The sequence below is a fragment of the Stigmatopora nigra genome, chromosome 17 (assembly GCF_051989575.1).
Source record: "Stigmatopora nigra isolate UIUO_SnigA chromosome 17, RoL_Snig_1.1, whole genome shotgun sequence".
Lineage (NCBI taxonomy): Eukaryota > Metazoa > Chordata > Actinopteri > Syngnathiformes > Syngnathidae > Stigmatopora > Stigmatopora nigra.
The window spans coordinates 4670600-4694863 of record NC_135524.1 but is presented as its reverse complement, the minus strand read 5'-3'; the positions used below and the strand labels follow the sequence as shown (position 1 = coordinate 4694863).

Below are 24264 nucleotides of genomic sequence, written 5' to 3'. Positions count from 1 at the left end.
GCAAAACAAATACATAATTCTATAGGTTTCTTCAAATGGCACAATGTCGAAAAACAAAAACATCAAAATAAAAAAAGTGTTTTTATGCACATTTGTTCAAGTAAATGCAATCATTTTTTGGATCCAGTGCAACAGCACCTTGAAACTAAGCTTCTCATTGGTGCATGCTGAGCAATATTTTACGTTCTTCACATAGTACAAAGGAACGACCACTAAGAGGGTAGGAAAAAAAGAAAACAAAATATAAGCTCTGGATAAACAGACTTTATGGTATTCTGGATATTTCTGCAATTATAAACACTGTATTTATATTTGAGCTGCAAAAAAAACATAAAAAAATACAAGTGCACACTCATAAATTAGATGTCATTTTTGTTTTGTTTTACTGCCATAGACAGGTGTACTCATTTGCTGCCACATAACTACTAGTAGATGGCAGAAATAAACCATTTTCAGCTATTAACGTTTCTAGTGTTGATATTAATGAAACAAATCCTTTTGCAATGCTTTGTGGAAAACAAAAAGGAAAAAGATAGAATATTGTTTTCCATCTTCTGGCAGAAGAAAGTTATTTTTTCTTGTGTTTCATTGTAAAAAATATTTTTGCCCCATATTTTTGTTCTAATTTATCAAACTGCACTTGCATATACGTTTTACACTCTACAGTGTCAGCATTTGTGTAATAGGTGCAATTTGTAAACGTTATACACAACATTAAAACAAGTATGCTTAAATAAATATAAAACACTAACACTGTGTATTGATTATCAATATCAGTAGTATAATACTGTACATACAAGTAGTAAACGCTTTGTGTTACAAAAATAGTCACTTGAAAAGAACAAAAAAAGGAAATAAATTAAAGAGAAGAAAAAAGATAATCAAAAGTTTAGAGACGCTTCCTCATGTTATAGAATGGAAAAGGTTTGTGTAAACTTTGTTCTGGAAATGTTCTTTACATTCTGGCTCAGAAGTTTGCGAGAGGGAGGGCAACACACAGTGCCGCTATTCCTCAGTAGGTGACGCTAATCGCAAGCAGCAGTTTGGATCCTCTGCAGTAGCTTGTCGTCGATCAGTTCGAATTGAACGCTGACCGACATCTCAGCCACGAAGCGCCGGCAGCCCTCCTTGCTCACCTGCTTGCAGAAGCGCAGGTCGATGTGGCGGATGCTGCCGCAACGTTTGAAGTAGCTCAGTGATTGGTCGGTTACTCTGTTGCACACTTGCGGGTCACAAACAGATTTATTTATATTAAAGACAAAGGTTTTTCAAAACAGTTTTTTAAATTAAACGTTGCAATTCATATCTGTATTGTTGTTGTATGTTTGTCACATACTCTCATAAGGAACAGATACATTATAATATTATAGTATTCATTTCATTTGACGCTTTTCTCGATCAGGTAGAAATGTTATGTTATATTTTCTTTAAATTACCAAAAATAGTTTTGTGTTCTATAAAGTTTTTTTACTGAATGATTCCAAATACAGAAAGGCATCATATTGGGAACATGATTTATGTGTAACAAAAATATAAAATGTATTTTGCTATTTTGGCTCTATAGTTGAGTTTCCATACATGAAAATGCTCCCACCTGAGAGGTTGACGTCGGTCAGGGAGTCCCGGGTGGTGGTCCCTGCGGCGGTCAGGATGTTGACGGAATGGTCAGTGACGTGGTTACAATAGCTGAGGTCCAGCTTGGACAGTGCGGCCATGTGGCGGATGATGAGGCGTAGCGTTGTGTCGGTCACATCCAGGCCAGCCAAACGGAGATCTTCAACGTTACGCAACTTGCTACGGTTGTCCATCTGACCTGTCCGGGGCCAAGACAAGGCAATTATATATGTATCATACTTCAATAAGATTGAAAATAAAAGTAGCCTTGGTACCTGGTCTGTTATCGGTTGTGGGAGACAAGAGGTCCTTCATTTGGGCGTCTTTCAATCCCTCCACCCACTGAACATCCAGTGTTTTCAAGAGAGGACAGCAGGAGGTGCAGAGAGCAGAGACGGCCGCCCACGAGCACCCCGACAAAAGGAGCACTCGCAAACCTGCGCACACCCGGTTTTCAACTGTAACCTCTCCGTTCATTTATCTGGTCAAACGAATGCTCAGTGGGTTTCTAATCTGGGGATTGAAAGATTAAAATGTCATATTCTCAGACTATCTCCAAAACACTAATATGAATAATTCTTCACAGACAATAAAGAATACATGCCCATATGTATTGCTATATTGTCTATCTACATGTGTTGCTCCACTGGTTTTTCTTTAATAATTGCATATGAAATGGTTAAAGCACCAAACTCTGGTAGTGTATTTTAAAATTATGCCAAAATGGCATGACATTTTAATACCTGGCAGTCTGTTGATGAGCCAGCTAAGTTGCTTCTTGGAGATGTTGGTCCAGCTCAAATCCAGAATGACCGGTTGCCTCCTGATGATCCCGCTTAGCATGAGGGGAGTAATGGACTTGCATCGGTTCAAATTGATGCGCTTCCACAGCCTCTTGTCGCAGCACCTGACCACAAATAAAACACACTTGACTCATGGATACTCTCCCTTAAATTGATGATTCCATTTGCCATCCCACAATGCAACAGACCATCGGTTCCACGTTCTGCAAACCCGCATACACACGCAGAGATCTCGGAGGGCCAGGTGAGCGAAGACGGACATCCAAGACTCCCGTCGCATGACGTGCTCTTTTCCGTCGTTAAGAAGGAGCCTATCAGGTGGCGGGCTGATGGGAGGCGGCCTGATAACGTGGCGTTCCATTTGGACGCATTTGGGTGGCGAGTGGTAAGGCAGTGGGCGGGGAGAGAGTGGTCCCGAGGTGGGGTTCCGGTTCCATTTGAGGGGGGAGTGGCGGCGCGGCGTCCCGTTGGTTTCCCGCCTGTGTCGCAACCAGCCTCCGAGGTCGCCGCTGCCGTTGTTCAGAGGCCATCTCGGATCGGCCGCCGCCGCCGCATCATTGTTCTCGGGCTCCGTTTTGACCGGCTTGTGGTTCTGATTGGACGGGAGTTCCTCGGATTTCACCGTCTTTCTGTTTCTATTGTTAACTTCAGTTTTGGTGGTGTCATCTTCTGCCTTTAGCTTACTTTGAAGCTGGTCCGCTGAATTGTTTTGGTGGTCGACGGCGTCTTCGGACTTGACGGGTCTGCGTTGATAGCGAGCCTATCAAATTTTCAAATAACACATTTTATAGCACCGCATGTAATCTGAAAGTTCTAAACACTTAACTCAATATGTGCCTTATAAGTGATACCTTAAAATTCGGTGATGACTTCTCTGAGGTCTTCTCTTCATCCTCTTCGCTGCTTGATCCCCCCAAAGAGGTCCTTTTTAAGTGCTCGCTTTGTCCGGTTGTTAACGTTCTCCTTGGTAGACTCTGCAGGACCTTCGAGTTGTCCTCCTTTCTTTCCTCCTTATCGTTGTCTTCTTCCCAATTGTCCAACACCTTCTGGGACGTGACGTGGATCCTGTGGAAGGAGAATCCATCTTCTTGGTCGTTCTCCGTTTTGATGGGCCGCAACAGCTTGGCGGTCAAAGGCTCGTCCAGCTTTGGGAGCTTTTCAAAGAGGGACCAGAGAAGCCCATTAGTGATGAAACAATTTAGTGCATAGTGATTCTTACCTTTCGTTTGACGTCGACAGGCTCGTCTTGCGTGTCAAAGAGCTTCCTCTTCTTCCTCAGAGGATTTTCCTCCTGTCTCGAACGAGGCGACCCATCCAAGGACAGCAGAGGGGGTCTTTTCTTCTGAAATTCCTCGTCCCGTTCGGCTTTTCTCTTGGTATAAAGAGTCGATGAAGGAGAAGGCGTGTCGGGGTCCTCTTTAACATCCCGGCATGGACGCGACTCTTTCAGGAGGGACCCGGGAAGGTTTGACGCATACTTGAATCCGGGACCTCGTTTTTGCTATGGCGCCCAGAGAATAAATGAAGAAAACGCAGAATGATTTCATTTGTCTTGTCAGTGGAACAAAAAAAACGAAAGATGATTTAGCCATGTAGTGACCAAATAAAACATTTGTTAAGGTGCTTACTTTCCCAGTTTTGCCAGCATGGTTACATTTGGGACATTCCCAGCAGTTGGGCAGCTCATTATTGACAACACCGATGGAATCTTTCACCTGAAAATAATCACTGCATGTGAAATTGTTGTTGAAATAAACCTCATTATGAATTCATCAATTTGGACCCAGTTCATACCAATTGTTTTTTTTCCTCATAAATAATTGAATTAAATTTGAAATATATATTTTCTTTCAACTAGTATTTTTAAATATAGTATTTTGGTTTTGTATTGTCGCCTAGTATGAATTATATTTAATATTAAGTAATACATTGTGATAACAAAAAATACAATTAATATTTCTGGTGAAAATGTATGCTTACCTTTAAACAGTGAGGGTGTACAATCTCGTTGCAAATAGAGCATTCCATCAGCATATGGTGAACCTTTTCCTCTTCTTCCTCCACCGTGTCTTCCTTGCCGGCTTCTCCACAGACCGCGCACACTGCTGTGTGTGGCAGGACAGGCTAAACACAAACATTTAAGAGTGAAAAAATGATTAAAACAACTGTAAATATACATTTTGGTATTTAGATAACCCATAAATATCATAGAATAATGTAAACATGAGGTGAGTATGGGGCATTCATTTAACGTATAGGGTATCATTTTCGTTTAAATGCTTCTATTTACTCACACTATATACATTTTATACCATCTATTAACATTCTGGCATGCATAATTCAAAATGTGAATTCCACATAATGTTTTTAAATGACCAAAAATAGTTCCTTGCCCTAAAAAGGCTTATTAAACATGATACACCGTGCCCACAAGTGAGTTAAACAGTGACAATTCTTCACTTGCGATTCTCTACACAAGAGGGCAAGTGGTGCTCCTTGGTGTCACCATAGCAACCATCTGGATGAGGCTTGAATGAACAAGTCCCCAAAGTGAAAATCTAAAAATAGCAGTGGTACAATAACAACTAAAGAAGGTGATTTCTGCATGTGAAGCAAATAGGAAAATTGGATGTATTAATGTTGGCAAGGATTATTCACTGCCAGCCTCGGGGCTGAGATTGAATCAGGGGTGTATGATAAGAGAGAAGTGGACGTACTGCAATGCACTGTCTCATGATACAGGACTGCTTCATTCGTCCTGGTCCGCCAAATTTCTTCATGTCCTTGCAGAAGTGACACTCGCCACACTCGCTTCGCAGGCAGGCCTCGCATTTGCGGCAGCGGGTGCGTCTTCTCCTGGAGCCCGATGTGCCGGCGCCGCTGCGGCCCGTAGTTGGCTTAGGAGCCGATGCTGGGGAGGTCACCATCTTGGGTTTGGGTCGGTGTGGAGGTCGGGCCTATAGGTAAAATAAAAACACTTGTTATTTACAATGAATAAATATATTAATAAAATGAATTGGGAAAAATTAAATGTAATTCAGTACTAATTTCATTATTTACAATAAATAAATGGTATGTGAAAAAAATATGTATTTTACATTTCTTCCCAATAAATGAACCACTTAAAGGAATACAAGAATAAAGCCATATTCAACAAATTAATATTAATGTTAAATTTGACATAACAATTACAAATATTTTTTTCAAGTGGCAGATTGAGTAGAATTTAAGGGACTACGAAAAGCAACATACAGTAACGATGGAGACCGAACTGCATTTTTCTCAACATTGACGTAGAAACAGAGTAGTTCAGAACAATCACAGATCGATTCAGCCTTTGCAATGATAGTAAAAAACACTGGAATAATTGCTGGTTAATTCTCCTCTGGCATGAAAAGAAAAGAATGCTGAGGTGGGAGATGAAGAGAAAGAAAAGATCCATCAAGACAACGTTCCCCGGAGGCATCATCCACATATAGCTCCTCACTTACTAGCTGCATGTTTCCACTTCAAAGAGGAAGCAGACGCTCTTTGCTCCGTTTTCACTCTCTGGCAGCCATTATTGTGAGTTACGGAGGAAGGAGGGCTCACATTTACAACACCGTGTGCTAAATGTGCTCCATTTCAGACAACTGGGAAATTGAGATGCCTTTGATCTGGGTCATTATTGATCCTAATGTATTCTTCGCCCTGGTGCCAAACATCAACAGGGATGCTGGTTTAACACACTACAATACAGTACATACACTTATTTTTACCATTTTAAAATTCTTATATCTTTATATCTCCTTCCTTCATAGAACAGATACACAGTCTATACACCCTTGTTCAAAATGCATCCATGTTTTTTTTCCATTAACTTACTTTTGGGAATAAAATCAAACAAAATACAGCAATTACAGCAGCATTTTTTTTATCCTGAGCAAAAAAGAAATAATAATCAAGAAATGGCGCCTATCCTAATTCAAAATCAGATGTAGCCGAGTGCAGATATATTTTTCTTCTTCTTCAAATCATCAGCATAGCAACAGCCCAGTTCTGAAACATGTGCACACGCACTCACACAGAACCAATAAGATCTGTATTGACACAATGAAAGGAAGAAAAGCACAAGAGCACACGCAACATTATTGGAATAGTCTAGTAAAATTCGGGAGGCAGTCAAAATGTGAGGCTACCCGACGGGATTAGTGGGAGATACTGAATGGGATGTAATCTGGCCTGGTCTGGATTTGAGGGGTTACAAAAGGGGATTATGGATAGATATGTTTGGTGAATACTGAGGCTGCCATTTTGGATTAAATGCTGTGACAAAAAAGGTGTCTTGGAAGTTAGAATGACTAATAATTACACTAGTTGGGGAAATTTAAAAAATATTCTCTTCCTTTAAGATTGCAGTCACCATGGCACCCAATTCAATGCATCAAAAAAGTACAGTATGTCTTCTGTATCCTCCCTCCTCTCAAAAAGCTATACTTAGATTTTCATTGAGTGTTTCTCATCTTGCTTCAGCAAATCTTTGTAATATGGAACACGTCTAAATGAGCCCAAAAGAAACGGGTTCCAAATTTGGAGGATTCCTCATTAGAAAATGGGCTCAGTGTCCAATATTTTGGACACATTTCAATATTTCTTCCTATGTATTCAAAACCGCTTGTCCTCACGAGGTTCTATAGGGTGCTAGAGCCCATCCCACCTACAACAGACAGTAGCCAAGGTATACCCTGATTTTTTTTGCCAGCCAATCACAGCACTTCTCAATACGTCTCCATTTTTAAACATGAACAGAACCAGAAAAGTGCAGACTGATGCATTCTTTCAACAACAAAATAGTCAAGAATATAAAACTGCTTTGGTGAAACGTAACTGCTTTTGTCAAATATGTGCACAAAATATTCCAAAGCCCATTAATCAAATTGTCTAATGCAAATATTGTATTGTTGACTCTTTCAGTGCCATTGACACGTCTAAATTTCTAATTAAATGCCTTTCATCCTCTTGCTAAGAATATTTTTTCCACTAGTTGTCACCAAATTCTTCATCCACTGCCATCTCTCCCAGTTCAAATAGATTGGATGCCTATCAACATCAGTGCCTGCCAATGTGTTAAATAGTAGTGGTTAAGCCATCTGCATTCACATGCACTCATTTAGTACTTGAACAACAAACAATATTATCATTGTAGTACAAAAACGGAACAAAGATTCTCTGTGCATGTGCCTTCTCTCATGCCGATAAGCCTGAAATGTAATAAAATAAAAAAAATACAGAAGAACGAATGTACTGTCTTACAGTCACTTCTCTCTTGATAACATCCAATCACAACCCTCTGGCTTTCAGCCTCAAATGCACGCCTACTCTTGCAGAATTTATAGCAATCAAAACACGTGAATGGCACCAAATAAATAAAGGAAAGGGAATTGAATCTGCGTGTGTATCCCCAGGTAGCTGTCTTCCTGCTATGCTGCAGGACTGCTGCATGCATGCATTCCTCTAGTGGCCTCCTGACTATGCAAGCCTGCTTTAAAGAGGGTGGGTATGGGGGGCAAACGTGCAGGGTGGGAGGGGGCTCTAACCTGCTCCGAGTCGGAGTCGTAGTCCTCATCATCGGCGCTGAGCGACATGGCCATGGCGGCTGTTTCACACGCTGTCCAGCGCGAGAGCAAATGACATGGCTGCACTCTCCTCCCTCTAAGAGCTCCCTTCCTCCCTACCACTCTACAATACCACCAGCAGATGTCGGCGCCACAAGACCAGCCTGCCTCATTATTATGGGATGTGCGGCCAATGGGAGCCTGGATGCGTCCAAACAGATGCACTCCTCCAATCAGGAGAGGAGGTGCGCTGATTCTTAGGAATTATCACATAGAGCCAATATAGAGCGAAGGCATTGCGTTATAGAAGGTACATAAATTATATGGATTCATTATTTAGTAAGAAAAATACAATATTAGCTTTTTTTAAGTCTTAAAAAATTTGAATTGTAATTGAAAATGAATTTCAATTTGATTTGTTTTGAATCTGATGAACTAAAAAAGGCAGTGTGATCAAAATAAATCATTTATATTGTAAAATAGAATTGATATTTTAATAACAGATCTATTTAGCTAAAAAGCCAATTTTACCCATGAAATCAGATTTTCTTATCACAACCCCATAAAAAAAATCTACTATATTCTTGCTTCCTAAAGTCTCTAGTCTTAAAAAATTAGACTTGTATTTGAAAATTAATTTGAATTTGATTTGCATCTGCTGAACGCTCTTTCTGCATATCTTTAGTAATGTTGGATTCAAAACAGCAGATAGGTCAGCAACCAGTGTAAGGCTAGTATGCACGTTTTTATGGTTGTAGCACTTCTCTCCTGATGAGGGGAGCTTTTGACCATCACAGTGCCAAAAAAAGACAGATGGCATTGCATTGCAAGAAGGTAAATGGTCATACAGAATCCCCCCACCCACTTCACCTCCCCCTCACACATGCACAGGCATGATGGGCAGCAGGTGGCCTTCACATTCATATATTATTATATTATATGTCAACTGGCTATGCGATGCTATTTATGCCCATGCATAGTAATTGAAAAATTGCTTTGAGCTAAAAGAAAAAAATACTATTATATTCTCATAACATTCTAACTGATTTATAAAATAAATAAATCTTAACATATCACTTCATGTCTCATTGACACACTGTATTTATCCTTTATACTTGATGATTACTGGTCAAATAAAGAATATTTTTCCTCCATTTTGAAATAAGTTAAACCTTGGTGAAAGAGTGGAAAGAAATGAAAATAAATATAAGAATGAAAAATAGAAATAATGATAAAAGAATACCTTCATTGATTTCTTTGGCCAAAAAACTGCCGGAAGTCCAGTGATGGCTAATTTGGGGTCATCATCGGCATGTTCCTTTAAGAGAACCTACAAATAACAGGGAAAAGGTTTATTATGCTAAATTTTGTTTAAAACTATTATCCTTGTGAGTTTTTCTACACTTACTTTCATGTCCTCCAGCAGACCAAGCGGATTCTCCAATCCCTCCGGAACGCATTTCTTATGTTCAGGTAGCGACTCCAGCTTTTCTACCAGCCTCTTCAGCCCGTTGATTTCAAATTCCGTCAGATGAGTCCACTTATTTTGTGATTCCGTGGTCATTGATTCGGAAAAGTCTGTGGAGATGGAGACGAAAGAACTGTCCTCAAAGTTTGCGGTCAAACTGGCTTTCAGTTTCAGGTGCTGCTGGTTAGAAACCAACTCCTGTTTTTCGTCCAGGTCATCCCGCAGCTGTGAATCACACCAGTCCTCCTCATTGTCCTGACTTCTTGAATCGGAACAGGGGCTTTCCATGTCGGCTTTTGTCTCGTAGTCTGCAAAGACGTGATAAAGATATAAAATTATTTATTTTTCCATTTAAAAGCCCATTACTGGAAAATTGTCGGCCAAATTGCGAGGTAATTATTATCTAACTGCAAAAAGGATGTTATTAAAAAAAACACACACACACACACAACACAAATATATGGTGCATAAATAAATCAAAAAATTAATTCATTGGTGATTATTGACATATAACTCATAACCACTAACTATACTTAGGGGAAAAAAAGAGTAACTACTATAATAAGCAATCACTTATTTCATAATAACTTTTTTCTCCTTTAAAAACGTGTTTGTCAAATAATTAATAGTATTTAAGGACTGTGATATGTGATATAAACTTGCTCATATTATGATATTTCTTAGTGTCATATCGCCAAGCTTGAGTATGTATTTATCTCAAGCGTTTACGAGTGTTTGTGATATTATAATTAAAACCTTAACTGTGCTGACCCATGAATAAAGGCTCCTTATTGATCTCCTGAGAAAGGTAGGACCGTTTGCTCAGGCAGTGAATGTATCTCTCCAAGACGTACCAACACATCTCGTAGTAGAAGGGGAAACGGAATTTGGACTGAACCTGGGGAAACAAATAAATACATTATAACATAATATTAATTTTTCTATCTTTCCTATACTGACATTTCCTACCTTTGTACGATTCTCAATCTCGTGGATAGTGAGCTGCATAGGAATGTTAAAGCTGTGCAGAATGTTGCCACCAAATACTAACGTGTCCTCAGGTGTGTACACCGCATGAATCCAACCTAAATCATATGAAGAAAAAATAAATGTATCTGTGACAGGTGAGATGCAGTCATACTTTAATGAACTTGTTTTAAATAGGGAACGCACCAGATGGGATAAAGAAAGTATATCCCTGCCTTAGTTCCACTCTCTGGCAGCCATCAGCACGATCTCCAAGAAAAATGTCGCTTTGCTTTCCCGACAAAACCCAGTCTTCGTATAGAGCGAGATTGTGAAGCGTTGGAGGAACCAGCCAAAAAACCTAAGGAGAAGCATTCAACAGTCAAACTGTCATCAAACCGATCATTAAAATATTTTAAACAGACATTTTAGATTTTAAAAAAAGAATCACACTTCAGGCATGTAATAGGAAAACTTTTTCATCCAAAAAAATGTATTTATATCAAATTGATCTGTCAAATGTTACTTGTTTTTTACTGACTAATGTGATCTTGAAATATATTTTTCCTTAAAACGAACAGTTGCTCTGACAATGCAACTGCATACATACTTTTTGCCCTTTGAAGACATGATACCACACCGAGGTTCCCCCAAAATCAATATGGAAGTCGGTATAGCAGCCTTTAACACTCATCAAACAGTATCTAGAATAGAAACACACACAGAAATATAGGGTAAACACGTGTACATCTAGAAACAAGAAAATACTAGTTAGAATAATACTGGAAATGGCACTGAGCCTAGAAAGGGATACAAATTGAAGAGTGATGAAGTCTCCAAGGGGCATTAATAATTCAGTCATCGTGCAAGATGCGAGACCGCTGAGATGAGCCTTAATTTTATGGGAAAGAATCTCAGGAGGAAGGAGAAAAGAACATAACCGGGGGTGGTTATTTGAACAGCGATACACCCAGTGTGCCTTTTGAGACAACGAAAATTACACCAAATCCTGCAAAATATTTTTCACCATATCATTACACATTGGTCAATAGAGGAACCTTCTATTATATTTTATATATTCCAGTGACTGCTGTGTGTTTTACTTTTATAAACAGACATTTTTGAGTTTATATGTATATATGGGCATCTAGTTACACAGTCTTGCTAGAGTGACATTGTAAAATGATTATTTTTGGAAATGAATAATACAAATCTGGCTTATGAATGGTGCTCTGAGTATGTGTAAAAGGTAAAAAGGGAGGGAGTGATTGTTCACCCAGAGGGAGAAATTGGAATGATATGAAAAAATAAAAAGATGTAAAAGAGAAAAGGGCCCTCCAGCGACAATTAGAAGCACTAAGAGAAGTTGGAAAAAGACCATGAATGAGCAATTTGATTTTTAAATAGCTGGCCTACCTTTGCACTTTGGGATATTTCATCTCTGAGATCATGTTGGTGCCTTCTGTTTGGCTCTGCTTCAGATATGAAGGCCACATGTTGTCCACCCAGTCGACTTGATCAACCTGAGAGGTTTCAAAACAAACACTGCATACTTTGTTATTCATCTACAGTCAGACCTCTAGTTATGCATGCCTCTAGGTACGAAATGTTCTGGTTAAATTTTTTTATATGCAAACCAGGGACTTGAGATATGACAAAGGTCCAAGTAATGGAATCCCCCCAAAAGTAAATGCATTTCCTATATTGTCGCTCATGGCTAGATTTTCACTTTAGAACATCACTACCCTCTACTGGACTCTCATTTAATCGCTCCCATTCTATCTCATATAATAACAATAAAAGCATGCAATTAAATACAATTGGTTGTCTCACAACAACCACTATCCATGTTTCAAGATTCTCTCATACATACCTGTCCATCTCGGCTAAATGCTCCCCTTATTAATTATTGCTATTCCCCTTATTAAGCGATTAAAAATGGTACAAATTCATTTACCATTTTCATATTTAATTATGGCTAGATAAAGGATAGTGACGTACCACAGTGGGTCTCTTGATGAGATTTTCCAGCTTTGTGTGGCTGAACTCCAAGCTGATCACATTGAACAATTTGTCACGTTCTTCTTCCGGGGTCTCGTAGTAGCGCACAAACTGGGCCATGCTCATTTCTGAGCCCTTCTGAGTGCTCACGTCCATCACGTCCACTGAGCGACGGCTACCTGAAAATCAAGTGGATAAAAAGGTCAACACTTCTTTGCACTTTTCGTTGTACACAAGATTTCATTTTTGCATTTTAGTGTGTGAGAAATTACACATACCAACCAAGCCTTTAATTTCTGACACAGTAAATTCTGGAGCAGGCATTCTGCATACATTTAAGAAGATCAATTTTACTCAGTATATAGTAAATAGACAGTATTACACTCAATATAGAATAAGTAGAGAATATCAGGCACTTACATGATCCCTAGTCCTTCTTTCTCTTTGAAAATAAGTGGAACTTTTAGGGCCTCTCGTTGTACATACTCATAGGTAAAATCTATAAGCAGGAGTGAGATTTCATTTTTAATATATATAAATAAACCCATCAGTTTAGATGATTCTGTGTGAATACTTTACCTTTAGCTTCCATGACATGCACAAACTTGGCAGTGTAGTTGTCACTGGCCAACTTTTCTTCCACGTTGAATCCTCGGATGTTGACCATCTCCTCCACATCAGACAGGTCCTCATCCTCGTCGTACAGCCGCCGGCAGATGGAACGCTGCAATATTTCAAAAAATGTCAACTTAAATTCATGCTCATACAAGTGAACTTCCCAATTCAGACTTTTTGTTGATTTCTTGTTTTATTTTAAACATATCTTGCATTTTTTTCTTATCTTATTTCTTTTCCTCCCACATTCCAAAAACATGAATGGTAGGCTGAGTGGACACTCTAAATTGCCCCTAGGTATTGGGTGTGAATGTGCATGGCTCTGCAATCGGCTGGCCACAAATTCAATCTGTCCCCTGCCTCTGGCCTGGAGACAGCTTGGATTGGCTCCAGCACCCCCTGCAACCTAATGAGGATAAATCCGTTCAGAAAATGAGATCAGATGAGAGATGGCGTGTTAAAACGCCTTTAATTATTACTCCTACTATACTATTACTACTACTTCTACCACTACTACATCTACTACCACACGTTGGATAGGACAGATTTATCTCGGCTAACTAATTAGCTCGAAGCCTCTCCCCTCTTCTCGATTAAAACAACGTCAAGGATCGCAGTTACCCACCAGCCGGCGGCCGGACTCGGCACACCTTTCCCCAGCGTGAGCCATCGCCGGATTGAGGACGCAGTCGCATCCACTCGTTTAGACTCGAAAGAGCATCTCCATGCGTACCATGCGGCACGCCAAACAGGTCCACAACAAGGGAACCATGTTTTTGTGTGTTACGTCATTGTGAGAAACCAAAACATTGGCGGATAGCGTCACTTTTTTTCTTTCAGATTTATTTATTTTTGCCCTGCAAAAGAAAATAGATTTTAACAGCCTTTGATAAATAGATCACATTGATTGATTGAAAGCTGATCATTTTTAGACAATGTGGATAAGATAAATATGAAAACAGATGTCCAATATTAATAACACAACAATCTACAATATTTAGCAAAACAATCTGAATGTGAACTACAGCTAGCGTAAAAAACCCATTACCTGTATAATTTATTTTATTGTTATTATTAGTAGTAGATGACAAGTGTAAATAAACCAACCTGCTCTCTGGGCCACGCCCTCATCGTTTCCGGGTTAGAGTGCGCGAGCGCACCTTTTTGATTGGTTAAAATGAGAACTACGCGCATTTTTAATTGGCTGCCTTGTCCTAAGTGTAAACAATTACATCAACGTGTAAAAAGTGCAATGTAAAGCAAATGTACTTTTTGTAATTGTGCAGTTAGTTATCAATACAAATAAAACATACATAAAATTACTAATATTATTATTTTAATAAATTATATATATCATGTTTTCACTTGGCACTTTATTATCAAATGGTTGTGCAAATATGACCATATATCATACATTTCAATCATTTGTTGTTCACATGTGACAATGAACAGAAGTTACAGATCCCACTCCAGTCATCTCGTCTTCCCCGCAATTTTATGTACACTAGATGACGCTAGTGAGCAAGGGATAAACATGTTAATTTTGGCTGCACCTACTGGGGTGAGGGTGTTTCAACGTTCACACATTTACAGTTTAAAAGTTTTTAAAGAATTATTTGTCTTTTCAACAGCTTCTATTGTTTTTGTCATACCTACATTGGATTTCTGTATTAAAAAATACAAAATATGAAGAATCATATTTCAGTAAAGCACGTAGTGGCTTCTCGGTGAGGACCACCTCCATGTGGGCCAGGTTTTAGAACCTAGAGGTGAAGATTTTCCATCACCTACTGGAAAATGACCTCGATGAAGAATGTTATGCAGTCAAGACGGCGGAGGAGGGCGCAGGTTCTTGCACTTCATGTCATCCAGAGTCTTCCAATACTTGTAGTTCTCCGACAGGTGCTCCATCAAACCCGGTAGGATGGCAAAGGCTGTGGAGATGATAGGATGTTGTCAGGATCGAACGAAGCCCTTAACCCGGAATTCCTCGCCCCCCCCCCCCCCCCCACTCAAGGGATGTTTCTACCCATCCCCTCAGTATAGATGAAGAATTTTTCCATGACATCAGCGCAACGTTCAACAGTAAACAAGCCGAAGAAGCCATCTCTTGGGGGAAATCAAATTTGATTTTGAGTGGGAACGAAAGGCTGTGAACATGGCCTGCAATACCACATGATACTCGTATAGAGTTAAAATAACTTTTCCATCATAAAGTCAAAATGTGGTGTTTCTGGTGATTTAGTTTTTGCAGAAATATGAGGCTTTAATTCTCATAACATATTTAGTTCTTTGTTAAATGGATAATTGGGGATAAAAAAATTGATTTGACTTTTTATGAAAGTTAGAACTTGGCTCATATCATTACAAGACTTTTTCACATGTTTCAATTGAGTTTTAACCAAAAAAAAATATATAAAATAAAAAATATCCAGAATAATTTCTTCCTCTATAATGCATTATCCTTACCGTCCCAGGCATCAAACATGTCGGTGATGAAGTAGTCTATGAAGGAGAGCTGCGACTTGGGCACACTGCAGGTGTTGCGGTCAAACACAGGCATCACCACAGGAAGCCCCAACCGCTTCTCCTCATCGGTCTGCAAGCACACATGGACAAGAGAAAGATCGCCATGACGACACTGTTGCACCTAAAAGAATAGAGGTCTGCAAAACGCACCTGAGCAAAGTACTCTTCAGAAATCCGTCCCGCCCACTCGATGCAGAGTTCCAACGGCCTACACGGGTTAGCCACGTCGGCGCACTTGATCAGCATTCGCTTGATTAGCAGTCGGTTCTCTGGAGAATTCTTGGTGTTTGCTTCATCTTCATAGTCACTGCTTATGCTCTGCTCATAAAAAAATAATAAATTGAAATCATGTTTGCAAACATGTTTAAATACGTTTTAACACTATACATAAAAAAGTGTCTTTGCATGATCAATTTCTAAGGTGAGAATAAAGTTGCTGAAAACAAAAATATCAAGGTATTGCAATGTCTTTGCAAAATGAATAAATTGCTCACTCACACAAGTATTTGTCTCCTCAATGGTCGCCATGGGCTTGTTCACACTGTTGACAAACTTATTAACGTGTTCAAAGTGTCGCGTCATCTCCGTGGCCAGCACCATGTCGATGATAGCCTGCCGCAATGTTCGGAACTGGTTCCTATGAATGTGCGGAACCAATATGCCTTTGTGAATGTATTGTAATCTTACCCATCAGGTCTAAACATCAATGAATTAAGATCATGGATTAGGGAGTGAAAAACACCAATGCCACACACCGTTCGATGTTCTTAAAGATATTGCTTTTGCCGTCCCGTGTGGTGAGCTGGAAGGCAAGAGCGGCGTGGTGGCTCTCCAACACCGCTGTATCGTTGTACAGCACGGCCAGCTCGCTGCCGGCGTTACACAAGAACGAATTAGTCCGGCCAGGGTGGTCCACATCGTGCACGGTGGCCGCGATCAACGCCGCTACTTCGTCCAGCTGATCTAAACTGTTCTATGGAAAACAACAGAAAGGTCCGTTGATGTTAGTAGGCCCGCCTAAGTGCATTTTGACCTTGTGGTGTCCCTCAGGGTCACTTTGTGTTTTCTTACGATGTCATCAAATATTTTCCAAATCAACGAACACATGACCAACCTTTACTCTCTCCTTGCGTAAGAAGTAAGCGGTGGCGTGCAGCACATCGGCGGCATGTGTGGAGTTATGGTAGGAATTGGACGAGTGGTAGCTGGCCTCCATCAGCTGCAGCCACGAGCGCAAAGACGCTTCGGAACAGTCGAGGAACTCGCACACACCAAAACTGGTGAAGATCTTCAACCCCAGGTAAGTCAGCGGTCTTTGGATAAATCAACAAAATGCTGAGTTGAGAATTTTAGTAGAATAGCTAAAATTTGAGTTTTTACTCCAAGTGCTTGGTAATATTTTTAGAATCAATGTTGATGAATGCATCCTGCTACCTCTTGTGTGTGGCTGCCTCTAATTCGAGGATGTTGAACTCCCAGAATTCTTCGTCATTGAGCATATCTGCGATGGATTGGGGCACGTCACTCAAGGTCACAGGTATGGCCAGCTGACTTTGGCTCATGTCTGAAAAAATACAAATAAATGTATAAAAGAATACCACCTTATCCAGATCCGTTCAGTGCATGCTATTTGATGAATGCATAAAAATACAATACATATTGAAAATGTGAAATAATAATAGTAAAATAATGAAAATATCAACAATTATATTGGAAAATGAATTAATAAATGACTTATACAAAAATTATCTAGAAATACAGAATGTATAATATATGTTGTGAATATTTATTTACAAACAAAGCAAGAAAATAATTGTATAAATACAAGAAAATGTTAATTTAATTATTGAATAGTAGAAAATACGATAAAATATACAAAAAACAAGTCATAAAATATGATGTAATTAATTATGGTGTCATTTGAAGTTAACTTACTTTTGCAAAAAACATACTCATTGCCAGATAATCGCCGCAGTCCATCCTGTATAAAGGAATAATACTATTACTATATTAAGGTTGAATAATTAGTATTTTTTGCCAGCGCTATAGTCCACTTTACAATATATCTAATGGAAATATTCACATAATTCTCTTACGTTCATAAGCCCGCCGACCAAGTCGTTGGTGTGAGGGTCATCATCCTTTGCCGCCAGCTGAGGCGAGTAAAGTTCGGTGGTCCTAAGAATCTCTAGCACACGCTCCAGAGCCTCAGCCACCGTCAGCGGGCTGCTCTCTTGGGCAGCATTGATAATGTTGATCACCTGTTTAGATGGACACTTAGTTTTAGACGACATTTCACTACAGGAGTAAACTAAGAAATCACCTTGGTAATAGGAGCCTCAATGGTCATGGAATGAATCCTGGCAACAGATGAGTGTCTACGGTTCTGTAAACTGGCAGCTGGAAAAACACAGAGATGAAGATTTTTGAAGATTTATACTAGTTTTTGAGTTTTGGGGGAGAAAAGGAATAAAAAAGTCCTCACCGTCGCTACTGCGGGAGCTGAGCGATCTCGTATCAATTGAGTCTTTCCTCCTGTCGCGGTGGAGTAGAGAGTGGCACTCTTACAAAAACAAGGTGGGTAGTGGTAAAAACAAACAAAAACATTATTGAAAATGTATTAGAATGATCATTTGATTAAAACATGATGCTTTGGGGTAATTCTATGCTGCATTTCTGCGTCTCTGTGTGAAGTAAGGTCAAGAATTGCTGTCAAAAATTATAGTGGCAAAAACAATACAAAAACCAAAAGAGCTTACTAAAATGGCTAAACTTAAATATTTTATTTAATTATTTATTGGTAAATTACCTGGGTAAGAATGATCCATACTGCATCGGGCCTCCTTGTTGAATTTGTGCACCTAATCCATCCCCATCCCCAAAAAAACAAACAAAAGAAAAATGTAATTAGAAAGAGAGAAGTCAACCCGGACAAGCTTGTAGTCCCCAATGCTTTTACATAAATGGGTAACTACAAAACAAAATGAATCAAAGAAGCATTTATTCACCAGTCTGTATGTGAATAATCTTGGAAAAAAAACATTATTCTATCAGATGAACTTCAGCCTCAAAGCCTCATATTTTGTATTGTCTCATAAATTGTCTAAACCTATCTTACTCTTAATTTGTTTCACGATTTGAATCAATGTTTTGCTTTAACACAAAAATATCTCTTTTGCCACGATACAAATCTGATCACAATGCTTCTGATTCTGATGAGCTGCAAACCCTATTTACTGAAGACTAACTCCTCTTTTCTAAACACGAGGAAAGAAAACGCAAACGCTAGGGCCCCCAGTCATATAAATAACCCCGAGGCCTGGAAGCTGGCCCTCATGGGTTTTATCCTGCCGCTTAGCTGTAGCTTATCTTAGCGTGACGTAATTGGGATGGGAACCTTGCTGAGCGAAGGAGACTCTGCATCTTAACCCAGGCCAGATTTTGCATTTGTATGCATTTTTTGAAATAATACTGTGAAACGCTAGCTTTACCCAAATTGCACCAGAGAGTATTGTAATTCTAGCAATTTTTATGTGAGGGCATCCTTAACGATGGGTACTTCTTCCGAGTTGCTCATAAAAAGGCATTTGTTTTTAAAAGGCAGTTCTGCCACTTTTCAGCTTGAAATTCAGTCACTAGATTTAGATCCTCGTGATTAGGAGAGCATTTAGTTCTTGATGACATACAACAACAGACAGATTCATTCTCACATAATTTTCCAATTGCCCAAGAAAGGACAAAAGTAAAGGCAACGGCGGAGTCGGTTGCACTAAACATTGGCAAAAACAAGGGAACCATTTAGAAATTGTAAAAGAGGATCTATCAACATCTTTCTGTTTGCAAAAAATGCCACTTTGCTTTTTCTCATGAACTTGCCTCAATTTTTTTGCCTAAAACTACAGCTTATGCATTTTTTAGTTTCAGTTTTGCAACACCCACTTGACAGTTGTTGTCGACATAAGGTGTCTTGATGGCTACGAAGTGTCGAATCTTTCTGTCGGAAATCAAAAAGAAAATCATGAGCACTATCACCAGCACCATTTTAATACTTCGACTCACCCTCCTTGGCCGATAACAGGCGTTATGTTCACGTGTTGCGGCAAGCTCTCGCCTGATTTCTTTCTGGCGTAGTAAATTCCCTGCCATTCCTGTGGTGAGATAAGCTTCAGTAAAGTTCTGACCGACAGAATTGGACACGCTGGGTCACACTCACTTTTCCTTTTTCAATGCAGGTATTGATGGCTTCCAAGAGATCGGCCCTGTTTCTGTCGCTCTTTGGGAGTTCAGTCAGTTCTTTTCCAATAAGCTCACCCTTTTGATAACCCATCATTCGCTCAAAGGCGGGATTCACAAACTGTACAAGAATGGGTCAAGCACATCCTTAGAATTTAAGTGTCACCTATTTTGTTATAGTGATTGGAGTAAGGTTTACTACTATTGTACTGCACTTGTAATGCATTTTTTTGCATGCAGCTCAAAGCCAGAAATTGGCCTAACAACATATGTATTTCATAAAGCTCTAAAATGCATCTCAAGGCACCACCCTTCCCTCTTACTTGTATAACCCGGTCTTCACTGGTGATCTCCACAGCTTCCTGACATTTCTCCAGAGCCGTGAAGGCAGAGTTACAAGCCCTGGCAGAACCAGATACAAATTGAGAAGTTATGCACTTTGGTCGTGTATTGAAAATATTGACCAGAATCAAATATGAAGCATCTAACTTCCTAACAGTTGTGCTTGTGTGCGATTTACCTGAGTTTGAAGTGGCATCGCACTTCTCCGTGCTCAAGTTGAACCAGTTCGTTATAGCATGCTGACACGCTGGAATTCTCCACAAATCTCTGCAAATGGACATTTTTTTTTGTTTATGTATGTTGATTGGGTGACAGTCCATTTAGGAAAGTACTTACTCGACTAAATCCAGCACACAGCAAAGGAAGAACTGAAGGTTCGTCTTGTTCTGATGGCCTACATAAAAACAGGCATGCTGAATGTGCTATTTAACACTTAAAAAAACAACTTTTTTTGTTTATTAGAAATACAAACAAGTCACTGAATGTAGGCGTAATGCCACGCTACACACTGAGAGGAAAACCCAAAAGAGTTGATCTATCCTTACGTGGGTTAGAACTTGTTAATAATCCATCTGATTCTTTAGGACAAGTTTTGCTTTGAAAAAGCTCTGGGAATCACCAAAATGAACCCAAAATGTGATTCTATGTCACAAGTTTGTTTACACAGGAATTAAACTTGTATCTCCAGGCAATGAGTGTTTTGATTTATCAACCCTGCTAGAATTATAGGATGGACAACATTGAATTGACTTACTTTTGTGGCACAACGGCGAGAATAACAGTGTTTTCTGAGGGCTTCGTGGCACGGATCATCCTGCCAAAATAACGAAAGGTATCAAACAATGTCTAACAGACTCACAATATATAAGGAAGTAACCAGGACATGTATAGGAATTTTGACAACAAAGTTAAACAATTCCATCCCTCACCGGCACACAACCTCGGGCTCAAAGTAACGAGAGTGGCGCCCATCGATGATCACGATTTCATGGTGCTTTCCCAGGAAACACTCGAGTGCCGACTCGGGCGTCCGGGCAATGTTACATCTGAAACCGGCACGGTCACACGCCCACCATAAGGCATCGCTCTGGCTGTCCTCCTTGGCAAACACCAGCAAGACCTGCGTTTGAACATTTCGAACTCATTATTTGAGCTTAGACACACTTTTCCAAACATTTTTACTCTGGCGGTACACTTGTGAAAGAAATGTCATTAGTGACCTGAAAGTGCAATGTATAATGACCATTAATGCACAGTATGGTCTCACCTGAATGGCCTCCTGGCTCACTCTCATCGGTCCGACACATTGTTCTGTAGCGGAAACCTGCCAGCAGAGAGACCAAACATTAGTGACAAAATTATATAAATAGTATATTTGAACTTTCCTAACATGTCAATGTAATCCACTCTGTATATAAGCACAATTTAGCTGTGGAGAAATTACTAACACACACATAGATAGACAAGCATATACACTTTTGTAGAAAAGATGGATAGCAATAGTTGAGGTGAGCAGCCATTTTTTAAAAACAAGCTTTGAAGTGGAAATCCAATGAAATCATCAGTGTTACTACGGCGACCGCCATGTACTACTGCCATAAAGACGCAGTTGTTTATGATTTCCAAGATGTTGCACTTGAACACGGAGAAGTACGATTGCATTCGTTTATATTCCCGAGAATGAGTCAAGAGGGTTTTCTTTTTCATTTTTAACCAGGGGTTGCTATAGAACCAATGATTAAAAGTGGATCTTCAGATGAAGACTGTTTAAAGAAAAGATTCTGCCAATACTAGAAGAACACTGCAGCACTTATGTCTTGTAGTCATGCAACGCTTTGTGAAGCCACCTGACAAAAAAAAGGCTCGTTGTTCTCATTGTACCAGACATCCTGTCTTCATATAAATCACTGATGAAGAGATCACAATGTACAAGAGAAGCTGTGAGGTTGTAACATCTGGTAACTCATGATATTACCCATCATCCAATTTATATTTCTTACATGTGAGGGAAAAAAAACACAGTTAACCCCATGATTAATATTTTTTTTTGCCCCATGGGAATAAATCAGGGTTAGTGTTTGAGTCGAGTAGTAGCTCACAACAAAATGCACATTGTTGGCAAACTTGCAACATCTCCATCTTACTGACCTGCAGTTGGGAAACTACTAGCCTGTGGCATCAGTGCCTTCATGTGACTTACAGACACTCACTGACCAGAGGGGTAAACAAACCACTTGTACATACAAACAAGCACACAATAATACTCAAATACATATACACACAGAAGCATGATCCACATCATCTTGAAGTGTTAGTTTCAAATATTCAATGGTATCATTGATCACTTCTCTGAAGCAACAGCTGATTCACCAACCACACACACACTCGTGACACAGTGCCACATGGATCTAAAACAACCACTTTTTGCATTCTGGTTTATTTTGAGATTTGGTAGGTTCACAATGCTGACTTGTTAAGCCCTATAAGAGACACATATTTAACATTACAGCAATGCCTTGATATAGTTCATCGGTCAAAATCTGATGATGTTATCTCCTCAGTTTTCTAACAAAAGCCAGATAAGTATCACTGGGGGTTTCCAGAAATACATTTAAAAAGAAGTTTGTGTTTTATACTATTTTCATTAGCGGATTAGGGGTGGAAATTACTGATTTCATGATGATAAACAGCATTAACAGTTAGAATATTAAAGTAATCGTTTAAATCCCGTTTTTGCAAATTTATCAATGAACAGCTGTACATTTATGGGAAATGTGTTTCAACATGTGATGACAGATGGGTCCAAACGCTGCATAAACAAGCAAACACATGCAAACACACACACACGCAAACACAAACACATGCAAACACAAACACATGCAAACACACACACAGACAGAGGCCTTCTCACGTGCGATTTTCTGCCCAGCGGTTACCTTGACGCCGGCGTTGCTGGTCTGCGTCTCGGCCTCGATGAGGACGTGCGCACCGCCTCCACCTCCGGTGATGTCTCTTCGTTCCCGGTGGGAATTGAAGCTCGAGTGTCGGCTCTGATAGGCGATGACGGACGGGATGGCATCGGCCGCGTCGGTCTTGATAAAGAGGCCGTGCAACGCTGCTCCTGCTCCTCCTGCTCCTCCCGCTCCTCCACCGCTACCACCGCCACCGTTGCCAGCGCCAAGGCCGCCTCCTTGCGAGATGGTAGTGGTTGTCTGATGCGGCGAGTTAGACTCGTCCGAGTCGCGGCAGTAGATGACGCCGCTCTGAGAGACGTGGATGCTGGGTGCGCAGCCCATGCCGCCCCCCACCAAGGCACAGTCCACCTCCTCCTCCTCCGCTACGGTAGCCTGCTGGATGTCATCTTTGCTAGATTGCACGGTGGCTCCGCTACGCCGTGTGAATGAATGGAGCGGCACCTAAAAGCATCACATCAGATTCTGCTCTAACATGTTGAGCTCGTCGGGAGGAACTGACATTAGTTATTCCCCCCTCAATATCCCACCCACTCATAATATGACATAACTCCACCACCAACAACCCCCAATCGTTGCACATGATCAAAAGTCACAGTTTTTCTTCACGCCTGCTGAATTAACAAAGCTAATAATACATAAAACCAAATCAGGCATATGAGATGCCTCTGGGCAATGTACTGAGCACCATTAAAAAGAAAGGCCACTGGTTCAGAACAATAATATTGAGTTTTTTTTACTTTTCCAATCATTCCTTTAATTCCATTCATTTGGCATTTGATTCAATATTTATTTGACATATGAATGTTTTTACTATTCACCAATAAGAATAAATCTCAAAATTCACAGAGCAAGAGAGCAAAAGATTACTGTAAATAGAATACGCACAGTGAGCCGAAAGATGCTGAGAGCGCTGTCATGGCGGTCAACAAGAAGTTGCCGTTGAGCCTCTTCTGCTGGCAGCAATAGGTAGCTTGGCCCGTTATGACATAAGCCTGCCTTTGTTTCCCTAAATCTCAATTATGCACGGCTCAACTGAATCTGTCTTACACACAATCATGGATGCCCACACGTTGAGGTAAGAGAGTCGATGTTTCCACCATTTAGTGAGCCAAGATGCATATTTG

The 24264-nt window shown here is 40.0% G+C and overlaps 2 protein-coding genes across 4 annotated transcripts; both read right to left on the bottom strand.

Annotated features, from left to right (window-relative positions):
* Nucleotides 1-244: 244 nt before the first annotated feature.
* On the bottom strand, nt 245-14306 carry kdm2bb (lysine (K)-specific demethylase 2Bb). Of its 2 annotated transcripts, XM_077737212.1 has the most exons (23): nt 14169-14306; nt 13687-13918; nt 13026-13170; nt 12867-12945; nt 12725-12771; nt 12447-12625; nt 11862-11968; nt 11056-11149; nt 10653-10806; nt 10449-10564; nt 10251-10377; nt 9420-9787; nt 9255-9341; nt 5135-5374; nt 4398-4541; nt 4046-4132; nt 3637-3918; nt 3269-3571; nt 2606-3177; nt 2358-2521; nt 1890-2051; nt 1595-1813; nt 245-1222 (listed from the first exon to the last, which is right to left on the bottom strand). In XM_077737212.1, the coding sequence occupies exons 2-23, from the start codon at nt 13729-13731 to the stop codon at nt 1026-1028; spliced, it is 3918 nt and encodes a 1305-aa protein (XP_077593338.1). In that variant the 5' UTR covers nt 13732-13918; nt 14169-14306; the 3' UTR covers nt 245-1025. The 2 variants fall into 2 exon arrangements, with proteins under 2 accessions (XP_077593338.1, XP_077593339.1); XM_077737213.1 differs by lacking the exons at nt 12725-12771; nt 12867-12945; nt 13026-13170; nt 13687-13918; nt 14169-14306 and having other exon boundaries at nt 11862-11990; nt 12447-12577.
* Nucleotides 14307-14414: 108 nt separating this feature from the next.
* On the bottom strand, nt 14415-23646 carry pde8b (phosphodiesterase 8B). Of its 2 annotated transcripts, none has more exons than XM_077737214.1 (22): nt 23102-23646; nt 21433-21489; nt 21095-21285; nt 20920-20979; nt 20502-20559; nt 20344-20432; nt 20147-20225; nt 19804-19944; nt 19650-19738; nt 19530-19584; nt 18400-18451; nt 18076-18153; nt 17914-17990; nt 17687-17851; nt 17526-17571; nt 17025-17154; nt 16705-16903; nt 16346-16563; nt 16089-16227; nt 15741-15908; nt 15531-15660; nt 14415-14995 (listed from the first exon to the last, which is right to left on the bottom strand). In XM_077737214.1, the coding sequence occupies exons 1-22, from the start codon at nt 23459-23461 to the stop codon at nt 14886-14888; spliced, it is 2691 nt and encodes an 896-aa protein (XP_077593340.1). In that variant the 5' UTR covers nt 23462-23646; the 3' UTR covers nt 14415-14885. The 2 variants fall into 2 exon arrangements, with proteins under 2 accessions (XP_077593340.1, XP_077593341.1); XM_077737215.1 differs by lacking the exon at nt 23102-23646 and adding an exon at nt 21620-21683.
* Nucleotides 23647-24264: the final 618 nt, after the last annotated feature.

What these genes read in the sequence shown, in the direction of transcription:
- pde8b (XM_077737214.1), bottom strand. Translation starts at nt 23,461, where the DNA reads ATGGGCTGCGCACCCAGCATCCACGTCTCTCAGAGCGGCGTCATCTAC. An exon ending in TATGGATCATTCTTACCCAG is followed by an intron (nt 18,154 to 18,399) that starts GTAATTTACCAA and finishes TGTTTTTGTAAG; the next exon opens with AGTGCCACTCTCTACTCCAC. An exon ending in ATCTTTAAGAACATCGAACG is followed by an intron (nt 16,228 to 16,345) that starts GTGTGTGGCATT and finishes GCACATTCATAG; the next exon opens with GAACCAGTTCCGAACATTGC.
- kdm2bb (XM_077737212.1), bottom strand. Translation starts at nt 13,731, where the DNA reads ATGGCTCACGCTGGGGAAAGGTGTGCCGAGTCCGGCCGCCGGCTG. An exon ending in ATGCTGGCAAAACTGGGAAA is followed by an intron (nt 3,919 to 4,045) that starts GTAAGCACCTTA and finishes TGGGCGCCATAG; the next exon opens with CAAAAACGAGGTCCCGGATT. An exon ending in CACAACCGATAACAGACCAG is followed by an intron (nt 1,814 to 1,889) that starts GTACCAAGGCTA and finishes GGCCCCGGACAG; the next exon opens with GTCAGATGGACAACCGTAGC.